This window comes from Zosterops lateralis, assembly GCF_965231275.1.
Source record: "Zosterops lateralis genome assembly, chromosome: 8".
In the NCBI taxonomy this organism is placed as follows: domain Eukaryota; kingdom Metazoa; phylum Chordata; class Aves; order Passeriformes; family Zosteropidae; genus Zosterops; species Zosterops lateralis.
In genome coordinates, this window is record NC_139768.1 from 32,860,800 (window position 1) to 32,875,963 (window position 15,164).

General features: G+C 50.9%; 1 protein-coding gene across 2 annotated transcripts; it reads right to left on the reverse strand.

The window, feature by feature from the left end:
- Positions 1 to 36: 36 nt before the first annotated feature.
- Positions 37 to 11,623, reverse strand: PLA2G12B (phospholipase A2 group XIIB). 2 transcript variants are annotated; one of them, XM_083866093.1, is made up of 4 exons: positions 11,319 to 11,623; positions 6,220 to 6,308; positions 4,925 to 5,090; positions 37 to 3,039 (listed from the first exon to the last, which is right to left on the reverse strand). In XM_083866093.1, the coding sequence occupies exons 1-4, from the start codon at positions 11,554 to 11,556 to the stop codon at positions 2,921 to 2,923; spliced, it is 612 nt and encodes a 203-aa protein (XP_083722219.1). In that variant the 5' UTR covers positions 11,557 to 11,623; the 3' UTR covers positions 37 to 2,920. The 2 variants fall into 2 exon arrangements, with proteins under 2 accessions (XP_083722219.1, XP_083722220.1); XM_083866094.1 differs by having other exon boundaries at positions 6,232 to 6,308; positions 11,319 to 11,616.
- Positions 11,624 to 15,164: the final 3,541 nt, after the last annotated feature.

Genomic DNA, 15,164 nt, shown 5'->3' on the forward strand with positions numbered 1-15,164 from the left:
GACCATTTAGAAGAAAGTCACAAAATGCCTCAAACATTTCAACCTATTTCACAGATTTATTTGTTCTGGCAAGTGAGATTCCAGTGAGGAATGAACATTTAATGGCTGAGAGTTTAATAATTTTTCTAAAGAGGTTCATGGCTGCTTTTCCAATCTTGGAAATAAATGTGTGTGTTAGAGTAAACAAAAATATTTCTATGATGGTAAGTAGATATAAAAGGAAAGCCACTTTTTGTGTATTGACTAACCATATGTGAAAGAAAAAAAAGGCTTCTCCTAGGATTGCTGTTCTTGCTGATTCACATCTGCATTAGGACCACAGGGGCAGTTCCCCACTGTCACTTCTTTGTTCAGGCAGCCTCCGCTATATCAAAACAAAATATATTTGTTTTGATAAAACAAGAGCTGGGAAATGAAATTAATTATCTGGTGCATTCTGGAGAATCAACTGCTCTTGTTTGTTCATATGGAAGGGATGTAGGGGGAGTGATGGAGGGAGAAGTTCCTTTCCTGGCTTATTTCAGTTATTGTGCACATTATTTGGTTCTTCCTGACAAATCCATGTGAAGCACCTTTTCCACTCTGCAGCTGAAAACAATCCTGCCAATGCACAAAGTCGAGAGGAAGCCATGGGATGGGCACAGCGGTGTCTTTGTGTCCACAGCAGGGTGGAATTGAAGATGACCCAAGGTTTGTGCAGCAACCTGGAGAATCCTGTCATCAGTTACTTCCATGGCTGACCATCACTGGATAGCAGGAGTGGCACAGAGGGGAAGCAATGTTTATTTTGGATGCAGTTTTACTGGAGTTCATGTGCTGGTTTGCTCCTACACAAATCATCTGGTGCTTTGCCAGAGTCACCACCACCACTTGAAGGTTCAAATATTTCCTTATAAAGCTGTTGCTGGGGTTTTTCAGATTACCTCAGTGAAAAATGAACTTATTCAGTAGCTGGCCTGCTTGCAGCAGTCTCTGGAGTTTTGGGATGAATGGTGGTCTGAACGCAGGGAGAAATTCTGATCTATGTTAGTGACGTCTCCAGCGCATCAGCATCTGGGTTGCAGAGATTTTGTTCACAACTCTTTGATTTCTCCAGTGTGTGTCATCACCTGCCACCAGTTGCTTGGCTTTAATCTGATATCACTTGAACTATAAAATAAATTAAGATATTTTCCATCCAGTTGGTTGTTGAACATAGATGATACAGATATTTTAATTTCTTTTTTGTCATTTAATCATAAGAGTGTATTCACATTTAAACTGGCCACAGGCACCATTTCACCAACAAAATACAAAGTTTGAGAAGAGTCTGTTTCCTTCCCATCCCTAGCCAAAAGTATGTGTTTCTTAGCTGGATAATCCAAGGTTGTCTGTCCAGCCTCATGCTCTGACAGAGCGGTGAATCTTGGCAGTGCAGAATTCCCTCTCCAGTGGCATTAGCCCAGCTAGGAAAAGCTGTCATTACATCTGATCAGTGTTAAAGTCCTCTGTGATGGAAAACATCCCAGTACACCCTACAAGGTCACTTCCATTTTCCTAGTGTGGATACCAGCAGGCTCTTGTTGTTCCAGCCCACTTGGGGCCAGCCAAATGTCTCGTTGCTGTTCACTGTAAGGCAAAGATGACTGGCAGGAGCAGGAGTACAGGCCTTAAATAATTTATAGCTCCATGCATACATTTTAAACCCATTTAAACTGGAAGAAAAGCAACCAAGACAGTCTCTTTCCACTCTTGTAAATCACCCTTTTGCAGCCTTAACTTCTCTGTGGCAGATGGAAGAACATAACCATAAATATGTTTGCAGGAGCCGCTGAAATATTTACGTGGCACGGTGCGCACACACCCAATAGCAACTTCCTTCCAACAAGAAACCCAGCTGAAAGCTGCCTGCCAATGTTCTATGGAGGCAAAATGCCATGCACCACTTTAAATTCTGGTTTTGCGTGCAACAAAAGCTCCCCATAACAGATGGGAGTATTAACCACATTTTAGATGGAATGGTGTCTGAGGCTGCTGATAGCAGCCCTACAGAGGAAGCATGTAAGTCCTGTCACCTGACAGATAAGCCTCCAGAATTTAGAATATCTCATCCCAAGGCCACTGTGAGCCTCCTGTTTTCCTCATGCAAGAGATGGAGGTAGATACCCAGCCATTTTGTGTAAAAAGAGATCCTGAGGGCAAAGCTTTGTTAAATGCTATAGGAGAAAAGTAATTAAATAAATATGGATGACACTGGCAAAGAAAAGTGACTTCCTCTCCTGAGACTGGGGGAGAGGGCTGTGATTTCACATCTGATAAATGGTGGGCTTTGGTCCCGAATATCAATTGTGTACCACAAACAGCTCAAGCCCTTCTCCTTAATTCATGCTTAAGAAATCCCCAGATGTCTTAAATCAGTTTAGGATCCACCAAGTATTTAAATATTCAGGGTTGTCAGGGTGTGTAATGACAGGATGGAGAGTGTCAGGGATGGGTGTGAGCAGTGTACTGAAAGCAAATTACCCCTCTTCATTCTGTCACCAGTGGTGCAAAAATGTAAATAGCATATCCATGGACTGGGAAATTCACAGGGCTTGCAGAAACCTCATGCCTTGCACTGCAAATTAGAAGGTTACAGGCTGGGGGGAGGTAACAGTGTGTATTTAAGGTCAGTCACGTTTTTATAACCAGCACTGCATCCTGCTCGTCTCTGCGGCTCGGTCCATGGAGAGAACTGGCACAGGATCCCGCCGGCTGGTGGGCTCGGAGAGGGGCAGGGGGCTGTGGAGCCGCATCTGCGGCAGGCACGGTGCCCTCTGTTCGTGGGCTGCCTGCTCTGCCCAGAGGCTGCCGTGCCTTGGCCCGGGTCCCCAGCCCGTGCTGGCCCCGAGGGCTGGCAGCAGTCACTGTGCTGGAGAGGGGCGCGGGCGGCTGCTCCTCCTCACAGCTCATCCCGCTCCTCCTCGCTGCAAATGCAGGCGCTCCTCTGGCTGTTCATGAAGGGCCGGCAGCCCAGGGTCCAGACGGCGTTGAACACCGTGTCTGCCATGGATTCACAGGCTGTGGAGAAGGACAGGATGGACAGGTGAGGAGAGGTAATCCAGAGTGCCCCAGCCCGAGCCCTGCACTGAGCTCCATGGGGTTTGCAATTAGAAGCCATGGATTGTCATCTTTTCTCTCTGAGAACTACATTTTTATAAATCCTGAGGTTCCCTCCTCTTTTCTCCCCAGGGTGCCAACTGATTTCTTTCCCTGCTAAACCCCTCCTTTCTTGCCTCTTTCAGGCCTTACTGGTTGATGGATCATCTGGGACTCTGCAAACAGCACTGTTTACCAAACAGATTTCCCAGGAGGCCTCCGCATTACTCCTTCTCTCAGTTTTGCCTATAGCCACCATTAACCAACCTTTCTGGGCCTTTTTGGGAGTTACAGTGCCAGCTGCCAGCCAGCATGGAAAATCCTACAGCAGCTGGAGCAGCTGACTGCCTGACTACTAGCCCCTTCTCATCCCAACACCCTGAAAGTGCTTGTCAGTAAATAAATAGGTTAATATTAGGTCTTTAGGGATTATTTACTGGCACTAACACTGCTGTATGCATAATGAAGTTGGGAAAGCCTTGCCTTTGGGACTGTTTTCTCCTGTCTCAGCCTCTCCAAACACCCCAGAGCTCCTGTTCCCTCAGGAGGCTGCTCAGTTGGCAGGCACTGGAGAGGTTGTGGTGAGTCAGTGGGAAAACCAAGGCTTTGGATGCCAAATAAGAGCTGGGATGGCTGTGGAGGAGGACTGTGACAGGTGCTGCTCAGAGCAGCCTGGGGGCAGGATCTGTAGAGCCCACGGCGAGGGGAGGATGGCTCAGAGGTTCATTGGTGTTACCTGTGCCTCCTACAGCAGCCAGGACAGAGATGCTGGAGGAATCTACTCCTGCCTGGCAGAGGTGGCTTGGCTCAGCCCAGGAGTGTGGGCTCTGCTCTGCCTTAACTCCCTAGGATCTAGGTTTGCTTTGCTGCTGCAAGCAGAGAGCAAGAAGGAACCATATGAAAAAGTGGCAGGGGAAAATCTGAAGAGATAGGAAGAAGTTAAGAGCTAGGAAGAAGTTGGCTGTATGAAGGCATGTTGATAAGGGTGACCATGAAAGATTGCTGTGCTCAGCCTGTAGCACTTATGTCTCAGTCCATGTCTTTGATTTCTCTTGCAGGCCTGGGCACTCTTTCCATGCATTTATCTGTGACCAGGTAGGAAGCCACTGCACTAGTGCTGGTGCAGACTTCCCATGTGTCCTAATCAGGCTGCACCTTAGGAAAACAAATGTGTATTTAAGGATACCTTAGACCAGGGTGTAAGCAGAGGTTACCAAAAAAGCTCTTCTCAGACTCACAGGCTGAGGCTTTTTAAATTAGGCAAAACCAGGGTGGCACCTGAGCTGCTGGCACATCACTAGAGCTTTGTTAGCACTTCTGAGCCATCCAGAGCTGCCTGCAGCAGCTCAGCCACCACCCAGCCTGGTGTGTCCTTGGTGCCATCATCATCGCTTATCTGTGACCAGAGCCCTGTCCTTGGTTCTCGGCTTTGCTGGCCCCTGGCCATGTACAGCTTTCAGTGTGTGCCTCACTGGCCTGGGAAGGCCTTTTGGTATTCTGTGAAGGTGTTTGAGCTGTCTGGCAGTGCATCCAAGTTTTGAAGGAATTGCTTCCAGGGTTTTGTGGGGTTTTTTTCACACATTTTAATGTTTTCTAAATGCAAGTAACTGTAGATCTCCAGCCTTGGGACAGAAGTGTGTGGCAGAGGGGGTAGACCTCTGTGTTCTCACCCACCTGTGACAAGTGTAGGACAGAGATGCTGCTCCCTACTGCAGAGTTTTGCTTCTTTTTGGCAAGGAAGGGGCTCCCTGCCCACAGCCTCCCTTCCATGCCCCCCTGCAGAGGGAGTGTGAGGTGGGAAGCCTACCTTGCACCTTGGAGACGAAGCCCAGGCTGCGCTTGAGGTCGGAGCAGATGGAGTGGAGGCACCAGCGGAACTTGGCGTCGCAGCGGTATTTGTTGGCCCCACAGGTGTCATAACAAATGTCCAGCTGGTTACAGCACTTGGTCATGGCAGGGATGCCCAAGTCTAGCTGGGGAAAGAGAGAAGAAATGTCCCTTGGCTGCATCCTGGCCTCAGGCTCATATAGCTGTAAGGGGGTGAGGAGCTGCAGAGCCCTGCTGGCTACTTTTCCAGAAGCTATTCCTGATAGCCAGGGCAGCAGGAGGGAATGGGTGCTGCTCCCTCACCATCTAAAGGATGAGAGAGGAGCACTGTGTGTCAGTGGTGCAGGTTACACCACATTCTCTTCTTGTCTCTGTGTCCCAGGGAACTAATGTCTGGTACAGAGGTGGGAAACAGCCCCTCCATGACCATTTTCTAGTTTTCATTTGTCAGACGTCATCAGAGAGCTCCATGTCCTTGCCAACGGTGGCAAAGGCCGCTTTTCTATTTCCTCTTTTCCCCCACAACCTGACAAGGTCCTGCTTTTTGGCCTAATAAACATGCCATAAGTATTTTAATGCCTTGTTTCTCAGAGACATGCTTGAGGCCAAGGACAAACACAGCATGATCAGGGGAGTTCTGCTCCCTGTAAACTTAGCCTGGGGGTGATGGGGCAGAAGGCATCTCCCGGAGAGAGTGACTTGTTAGCCTGTTATAAATTATTCCTCTTCTCCCCCTTCATAATGTAAAATTTAGGTGATGAATTGTTCCTTCATTACACTCCTGATTCCCTGGGTACAGAGGAGGCACCACAGAAATGCCCACAAGGTTTGCAGTGAAATAGAGTTTCAGGAATTAAACCTAACATGAAAAATGGGCTGCAAAGAGCGGGGTTGTCAGAGTAGGAATCTGCCTAATTGCTGCAGACTCCATGGGCAGCAATAATGCATGAGCTAACTAGGAGTCCCTGCTCTGAGAGCCTCCTCAGAAAGCCTTCCCTGGTGATTCCAATATGATTTAATTAATTGCCTTTAAGATAACCAGTGGGTGCAGTATTAAAACCTGTAGGTTCAATTCAGTGCTTGGCAGAGGCAAAAAGTGTGGGAAGAGGTGAAGGGGCGGGTGTGGAGGATGCACTCAGATGTTGCTATGTGCACATAGGTTATTGTCACCGAGCTGCCCAGCACAGCACAGCCTTTTTCTTGCCCAGAGTTATGAGCTGGTAATGTGCTGAGAGAGCTGCATCCTTTGGGAGTGGTGGGTGGGACAGTACATACACTTTCAGGTACCTTGAGCCCCAGAAAATGGGAGCTACAGCCGTTGGGTTCTTGGGGTTTGTAGTGAGGCCGTGGCATGGGAGCCTTCCCTGGGAAAGAAAAGACAAGACAAATGTTAGGAAAGCTGATCTTCCCAAGACTAGGTCCAAAAAGCAAGGAGTGACAGGCAGCTCCCCTTTGGTCTGTATCCCCAGACACTACTGGTTGCACTGCTAGCTTAGCAAGGGGCTTTCTTTCTATCCTCAGTTCATTCTTGGACTGTTGGTGCGCTGTGGGTCTCCCCCAAACTGTGCCAGCCCTTGCATGTCTATCTTGCTCTGAGCAGGTCTTCTTGGTGCATTTTCTGCCCATGGTGATGCACTGCCACGTTTGGCAGATCATTTTTATTTCTTTAATCTCTGCACTTTCCTCAGTCTGCTTCTTAATATGCATAAAGGAGCAAGAACTCTCTCTGTGAATAATTATTTACCCAATGTAGGAAGAGTCCAGCTAGCAGCCAGTTCTAGCAGTACCTTCAGCAGCATTTTAATCTGATTTTTGTAAGGGAGCGCGTTCAGTGCCTGACCACCCTCTGGGGGAAGAACCTTTTCCTGATATCCAACCTAACCCTGCCCTGACACAGCTCCAGCCATTCCCTGGGTCCTGTCCCTCCTCTGGGAAAACATAAACTGTGCGAATGCTCCAACAAAAACGTGTGAACTGAGCCTTCTGAAGCCCATCACATCGAGGGTTAAGTTTCTACTTCCCTGAGCATGGCTAGAGAATTTATATAGACATAAAATGGATCTAATTCAGCCCTTCAAGGCAGGGCAGGGTTCTTTTAAATTCCATTTCCACTTCTTGCTTCTTGTCAGCACCAGGAATTATTTAAGATGCTTTCCCATTTTTCTGTTGAGGTACCTAAAATGCCAGTGGTTAATTCAACCATAAATCTGCTGTGCCCTTGGGAAGGCCTTACAGCCAAAAGCCTCAGAAAGACTTATGTAGGAGTGTTCCCAGCACCTCTCAATTAAACTTTGCCAGAGCTGTTTTTATTTAAATAACAGATTTGCTACAAATAAATAACAAACTGAAATCCTGCCCAGCTATGAGATGCCAACAGGCAATTTTCCCCTTCCAAAAGAACCTTGTTGTTTTTTTGGAAGGGGGTGGGAACTGGGACTCAGAATTCAAATGTTCCTGAACTGATGCAGGAGGCAGAGGAAAGTTCAAAATCTGCTGTGGGTTTTGCAGGATGGAGTCAAATTTGACTGACTTGCTTGTAATATTGATTGTAAATTTTGTTCCTGCAGCACAGTGGCAGTTAATGGGATAAGATGGCAAGTCTGAGTAGGAGTGAGACTTTTTGGGGATGTGTAGATCATAGAATGGCTTGGGTTGGATGGGACCTTTAAGACCATCCAGTTCTACCTCCACGATCCAAGTCCCAGCCAAAGATAGCTGTGTTTCCAGATCTTCAATTAAGCCAAAGTCAAAGCTATTATGATGTTTTAGAAAGCTGTCCTGGGGGAAAAAAACGTTCACATAAATGATTGTGCTGATCCACAAAACATCAGACTGCCTTCAGGGTAAGTTCTTGTAGGAAACCTGTCTCCTGCCCTCTGCAAAACAGAGCTTTAAAACTTGTAAAGTGCCCCTTTGTACTCTTTCTCAGCTAGGTCAAGTCCAAGACACCACAATTAACCTCTCTCCCATATCTTGTTTTCTAGTTAACAGGAAAACAAAAGCAAAACAGGAACATCAGGCGTTCCTACTTCTCTACGGGCCTTGACTCAGTGCTCCTGTTATCATTTATTGCTTGCCCATCCTTACAGACAAGAAGATAGATTTCAGGCCACTGCCTCGTTGGCACAGCCCTAAAACTGAAGTTGAATTTCCCTGATGTATTTTAATCCCCCCAGGGTGTTGTAGCTGTTCCAACAGGCTGGAAAGCAGCCAGCTGGCTGAACAGCTGCTGGCCATGCAGGAGGTCTCAGGCACTGAGCAGGGGGAGGCTGAGTGTATTTTTGAGTGAATGGATGGTCTCAGGGCTCCTTGCAGTTTTGGGTGGTCCATTGTTGTTTGTGTGCCCCAGGCAGGCAGGCTTTGAGCAGAGGTGCCTGCACATGTCCAGCCTTTTATGCCCTGCTGGAGGCTCTTTTCCCACAGCCTGGAGGTGCCCCCTCATCTTAAGCCCTTCAGGACCAAATGTTGAGCAAAGCAGTGAAGTCTTGCCTGGCCAGGAGGAAGCTACAAGGGCCTCACTCCCAGCTCAGGCTGTTTGTTTCCCCTGAGATGCCCAGCGAGACTTTGTAAGCAGGAGGATATTTGCCAGTAAATGCCTAGTGTAACCCTAATGTCCTGATTTAAGGGAGCAATCCATCAAGTTGGATGTTTTCAGACCTCAGTAGCCACTGAAAAATCAGGAGAGTCTTAGAGCAGCTGGAACAGCCAAGTACCATGTGCTCAGCTGAGGATGGATGTGGCAGTCACAGGTGAGTCCTGACCTTTACTGTGGCAAAATAAGCTATTATTGCTATCTCTTGGCTGAAATGAAAGTAAGTAGAAGGAATAATTTTTCCTATGTTCCTGGGGAAAAAAGCAATCAGGCCCTGATTCAGCACAAAGATGGTTTGTGTTCACCCTTCTGAGCAAGGACTGGATCTCGCTGATTTGGGGCCATCCCAGCATCCTCTCCACTCGCAGTTTGCAATGTCTGTGCCAGAGATTAGCAAGGACAAATGGTCCTGCAAGGGTCCAGCAAGACCCTTGGAGCCACATGGGCATCACTCCTTCAGGCAGTGATTAATGAGCTGTTCAGCACAGGATGAGAACTGGGTTAACCATGTGTTGGTTTTCCTTTCGAGGTAAAACACTGTTCCAGTGAGATGCAAGGTGCTCCAGGGTGTGAGCAGGGATTTGTGCTGCTCTCCGGAGATGTCACAGGGACAGGCAGGGAGAGCCCTCTGGATGTGTTCAAAAGCAGTAACTTCTGCATGACTTGGTGAGTCCTGAGGCTCCCTGAAACCAGCTCTGAATATCAGCATTACTTCTGGCACACTGCAGTCCCAACCACGTTTTTCCCACTGCCAGGAGTTTCAGTCTGTACATTAAGGAGGGAAAGGCCCTTTGTGCTCTGAGTTTGGGGCATGGTATGGACCTTTAGGAGATTGTCACACACGTGGCCTAGGGCTGGCACACGGCGAGCGTGGCACAGGCTGCCTGGTGGGCTCATCCTGTGGGCTGGGGTGGTGCTGGGGGGTCTGGAGGGCCACCTATGGCCCTCCTGAGTTACTGCAGAGAGGCCTGAGGGACCGCCAGGCTGAGGGACTAGGGCCACTGTGGGGCTGTGGGCTCACTCCATCCCATGGGGCTGAGGTTCCTGGCCTGCAGCTCCATGTTTGTTCTCAGTTGGGGCCTGGGGGGCAAAGCTGGCAGGAGAGGAAGGGCACATACATACACATTGGATGGCCATTAGGCCCAGAGGGTGGTTGAACACTGGAAGCACTGGAAGCACTGATCAGAGCAGTGGTCCCGTGGCTACCAGAGCTCCAGGATTGTTTGGACGACATTTTCAGGCACAGAGTGTGACTCTTGGGGTGTCCTGCACAGGGCCAGGAGTTGGACTCTATGATCCTGATAGGTCCCTTCTAACTCAGCCTGTTCTATGATTCTGTGGCATTATTTTTGAAACAAAACAAAAACCTCAGCAACTTTCAGACTGATTTTAACCTCCTTATGGCCCCTCTGTCCCTGGCAAGGAGCTGAGGTCCCAGGCCTGCAGATCTCTCTGTCCCAGTGCCCTGACTCCTGGCCTGGGAAGAGTGGGAGGTCCATGGGATCCATACAGACTGAGACATGGTCAGTGGGGTCTCCCAAAGCATTGAATCTGTCTATGAAAAACAATGTTTTGGGGAGGAGAGGGGTTGTAATCTCTCTGTGCTCATGAGCATCTTTCCCAGGTGGTCACTAGGGGTGTGGGGTGAAGCAGTGGGGGAAGGGGCTGTCAGGCAGTTGTGGATGGGCAGGCTGAGCTGACAGGACAAGATGTTGCTGTGGGACAGTTGTAGGAGGCTGAGGAGAGGGTACAGTCTGTGGGGAAAACTCCTGGCTGGTTCCTAAGCAGGTTGTTTCCACGGGTACCCTGGTGATGGCCAGTGGTGCCTGTGCCCCTGTCACCCCACGGAGCTGCAGCTCTGTGCACCCATCCCCTGCCCTGCCCTCCCTGAGATCCCTTTCATCCTGCCCCCAGGACAAACCAAACTATTCCTTTTTGGTAAATCACTCCGAAGTCCAAAGCAGGAGCACTAAAGGTTCCTCCCGGTGACGTGGGGTTTGCCCCCGTTATCTCTGCTCCTCCAGCCCGCGGCATTGGCCAGCTCACAACTGCTGAATAAGGACACTCCCAAGGTTGCTGAGATTAGAGCCGCTGGCTCGGCCTCCCCTCCCTGTCCCCAGGCAGTGGGACAGCCCGAGTAGCTGTGTGCCCTGCCAGGGGAGCCTGCATCCTGTCCTGCTGTCCCTATGGACACGGTGTTGGATCTAACATCCAATAACGGGACGGGGCGACCCAGAGGCCTTCCACGGGTTTGTTTCATTATCAGTCTCAGTGAAGGTAGAGACATAAAAGAAGATAAAACTCACGCCATAACAACAGAAGCCAAACTTCTCTTTGTTACAAGGCCTTTTAAAAGTTTTTTAGCCAATAGGCTGATGCTAAAAGCTTACAAACATCTACTTATGCCAATCACTAAACACTACACGTACACGTTACAGCATACAGCAGTTGCTTGCTTTATATTTTTTGCAGGTCAGAAACTTTCTATGCTCCAAATATTTCAAGGCCTAAAATTCAACTCTATTTCAAACCTCTGTCTATGTAAGCTTATTGCAACGCTGTGAAAATCCCCTGCTTTTTCAGTTCCCACAGTCCTGTGGTGCATTCGACACCAGGCTGTTCTTGGGGCAGGTGGGGGCTCAGTGTCCCTGTGCTGGCGCTGGCAGAGAGGTTGTGACTCTGCCGAGCACAGCTGGGGGGCAGCTCCGGGACAGGAGGGAAGGAGAGGGAACGAGGGGAAAGGGCGAGGAGAGAGGAGCCAGCAGCAGTGAGGTTCACTTACCATATCGGCATCGGTACTGACAGACTCCGTTTTTTCCCCCAAGCAGTTCCAAGAAGGAGTCGAAGTAGCTGTTCACCGTTTCAAAGCCATCCCGGATGGTCTCGATGCCCCAGTCGGAATAGGATGACTGTGCCTGGGGGTGCTGGTGGCCGGCGCTGTCGGGCGCTGTCTCCTCGCTGCACCGCCCCAGGCGCAGGGTGAGGCACAGGAGCGCTGCCCGCAGCAGCAGCAGCCGCATGCTGCAGTCCCGACGCCGGAGCCCCCGGGCAGGAGCAGCGGGATGAGCCGCTGTGTGCGGAGGCACTGGCGCCTCTGCCTGGACTTTAAACGCTGCCCAGGGAGCCGGCGGGAGGTCACCGCAGCCGGGGAGCAAAGTGCAGCGCCGAGATACGGGGCGAGCTCAGCTCCCAGAGCTGGGAGTTTGCACAATCCCGCTGGGACGGGCTCGGTCCCCGTGGCACCAGGGCTGCAGCTCCCCGCGAGGGACCTCTCCCCGCAGGGCACTGCACGGGCCACCTCACTCCCTCCCCAGCCATCTGGGAGATGAAGAGTATCTCTTTGTCCAAAATTTCTGCTGCTGGGGCAGGCCGAGGAGCACCCCTTGGCTTTTCCCTGGGCCTCCTGGGCACATGGAGAGGTGGGATGAGACCTTCAGGCAGCCTAGCTGCTGGTTATATTGCTCCTAGCAAATCCCATGGGCCCACGGAGCCTCGGAGGGCACGATCCAGCAGCTTGGAGTAGTTTGGGGTCACAAACACTCCATCCAGGGCAATTCCTTGGCATCACCGATTCCTTGGCATCACCTCCAGTTCCAGGATCAATGTGGTAGGTGAGTACTTGCCTTTGATGTGTCCTGAAGGCTGATGTTATAGGGCTGGTTGTTACAGCTCCTTTGTAATGTAAATTAAACATGTAGCACAGGTGACCCAGCAGGAAAGGTTGACACTGAAACCTGAGCCAGGGAATGGGTTGTGGGGCAGCTGCAGGTCCCTGGCTCTGGAGTGAGACCTGCCAGGACCCAGGGGCCTGCTCAGCTGGTAGAGGATTCGAAGTTGCTCATTAAAAAGAAAGCAACCAAATAAACACAAACAGCACAAGACAAAGCAAACCGCTCACAAAGAATAGAGAAGGGAACTAGTGTGGGAAGATTCTGGCTGCTCTTGGAAAGCTTTTCAGATGTGCCCCAGCTCAAGCACTGCCTCTCAGCAAGAGCTGGGCTGCAGGCATTTCAAATTCATGCCAAACACAAATGCAAATTCTGGCATTTTATTGTTCTGCAGGAGATTCAGCCCCAGTGGGTTGCTGCTTCTGGAGGGCCAGAGCTCCATGGCACTGTCTGTGTCTCTGCACATGTCCCTGGGTCATGAGCTCCAGACAGGATGAGGAGGAACCACAGCCAAGTCGTGGTTTCTTTGGGTAAGTCAGAGAAGTGGGGATGGGAGCAAACAAGCTGGTTAGTCCCTCTCCTGTGAAATGGTGTGGAGCCAGAGGCAGCTGCTGCCGGCTTGTTCTATCTGTTCTGAGTCCCATGGCTGCCAGGGCTGAGTTATGGGTGGGGGGACATTTAGGAGGTTCCAGGGGAACCTCAAACCAGCTTTGCCTTTGGGGAGAGATAAACCGAGATGCAGAGAATACTGGGAAAGGGAGGTTGGCAGCTTGGGAATCAGCAAATCCCTGCCTCGAGTAAGCCTTTTGTGACATCTGTGTCACCGCTGGCACACAGCAGAGGGCGGTGCTGGGGAAGTGAGGACTTCCCTGCAGGAGCACTGGAGAGCTGCTGTTCTGGGGACTGCTCTGTCAGTCGTGGGTGGAAATAGTCCCTGGAATTTGTTGTCAGGGAGCTCCAGTGCAAATTGGATTCAAGAGTCCCATGCTGTGTCTTGCAGTGAGTGGAGCCTTTGGTGTCTCTGTTGGTTCAATCCCTGCCCTGAGTGACACTCCAGTTTGCAGTCCCACTGCTCCCAGCCTTGGCCAACAGCCTGGCAGAAATTAATGTAAAACCGAGCAAACCATCTACTTGGGAATAGCTTGGGAATGTGTAAGAGCCTCTGGGTGTCTGTGCATGGTGTCCTTGCTTTTATGTAAAGCTTCGTAGGGTTGTTCTGGAGGCAATTGCAGAACACAGCTTTCTTTGTCATCCCTTGGTCTCTGGTGACTGATCCATGAGCTGCTGAAGGCAAAGAGAGGGAAAAATGCTGGCAGGACTGCAGAGGAGGCAAACCACAGGGAGTGTGGCATGAGCAGGACATGCAGCCTGGAGCGGGTGGCTCTGGAACCCAGGCTGTTTGCAAAATCAATTGGAATTAGGAAAGCTGAACAGGGCAGGGAGGGAGCAGCTGGCACAGAGCAGAGCCTGGATAAAGAGGAGTCAAACTTTCCTGTTAGTTTGTCACTGGTCCCAAAGCAAAGGTTTGTGAATAAAAAGCAGATTCACTGCTTTTCTAAAAGATGGGAGCCCCTTTGCCCTGCCCCAGTGATGAGCTGCTCTCTTTCCTTCCTTCTGCTTCCTTTCCTCCCTCCCTGAGCCAGTCTCTTGAGAGCTTTTCAGTCCAGCTGCAAATAGCTTGGTTGCACCCAGACTTCAAGATCTGAAGCCCAGGAAAAATGTAGGATTGGGTAAAAGTAATCTCCAGATTTCCTCCGGGAAGTGGCTCAGCAGCTGCAGCAGAGGAACTTCCCGACTGTGGATGTGCACAGTGGGACCCTGCAGGTTCTGTGGCTTCGCTCTGACCCACTGCAGTTACAAAAACTCCTTCCCTGGGCCAGCTTTTCTTTCTCTGAACATTTAAGGGGTGCAAATGTTTTTTGCCATGGCGGTGAACTTTGACAACTGGTTTCTGAACCTGGTGCTGACCTCGGGATAGGCAGCTCCTGACTGCGTGCATTCATTTCTGCCTCCGTAATGCTTAAATATAGAGCAGCCCCGGGCCTGGTGAGTCACACATTCCCAGGGACACTGTCAAGCTGCTGGCAGCGTTCCCGCATGGAGAGGGAGAGGTGACTACACCCATCCTGTCCTGTCCTGTCCTGCCGCCGGGCGCTCCTGTATACCCCACGCCGATGGGGATGAGCCCCATCCCAGATGGAGCTGGAAGAACCCTCTTGGCTCCGTATCAGCAGCCAAGCTCCAGCTCCTGTGGTGCATTCCTCCTTCCGAGCACACTCCGGAGGTCGTGGCCGTGCCAGGATCCTTCCCGTGGCACTCTGCTGGGGAGGACGTGGGATGGAGGGGCTGAGCTCCTTTTCCATCGGCTGTGGCTGGTTCAGGGAGTTGTTGGTCGGTGTTTAGCGGGGGGAAGAGGCAGCTGGTGGCTCGGGTTAGAGAGTGATCCGTGGCTGCTCCAAAGCCCGGCTGGGGAGCCGGATGAGTCACTGATTATGGGAAGGAGAACTGCGGGTCGATGGTGAAATTCCGAGTCCCTCCGAGCCAGGTCGGAGTCCGGCAGCTGGGGGAGGTTCAAGACCCCCTCTCCGATGGGGGCCGAGCTGACGTGTGTGGGCAGCTCCGGCCTCTCCAGAGTCCCTGCGCAGCCTCGTCCTTCCCCCAGCTCCAAGAGAGGGTTCTGCCCCTGTGGGCAGAGGAGACCCCACCTGCAGAGCTGCCCCAGCCCTGGGGCCCAGCAAGGGGGGACCTGGAGCTGCTGGAGAGAGCCCAAGGGAGGAACCAGGATGAGCAGAGGAATGGAGCAGCTCTGCTGGGAGGAAAGGCTGGGAGTGTTCAGCCTAGAAAGAGAAAAATGCAGAAACCTCAGAGCCCTTCCAGTGCCTAAAGGGGCTCCAGGAGAGCTGGAGAGGGACTTTGCACAAGGGTCTGGAGTGACAGGGCAAGGGAGAAGGGCACCAAAC

Coding starts and splice junctions, on each gene's coding strand:
- PLA2G12B (XM_083866093.1), bottom strand. CDS start 11,556: ATGCGGCTGCTGCTGCTGCGGGCAGCGCTCCTGTGCCTCACCCTGCGC. Junction 6,309..11,318: donor TCAGTACCGATGCCGATATG/GTAAGTGAACCT, acceptor TTTCTTTCCCAG/GGAAGGCTCCCATGCCACGG. Junction 3,040..4,924: donor CTTCGTCTCCAAGGTGCAAG/GTAGGCTTCCCA, acceptor CCTTCTCCACAG/CCTGTGAATCCATGGCAGAC.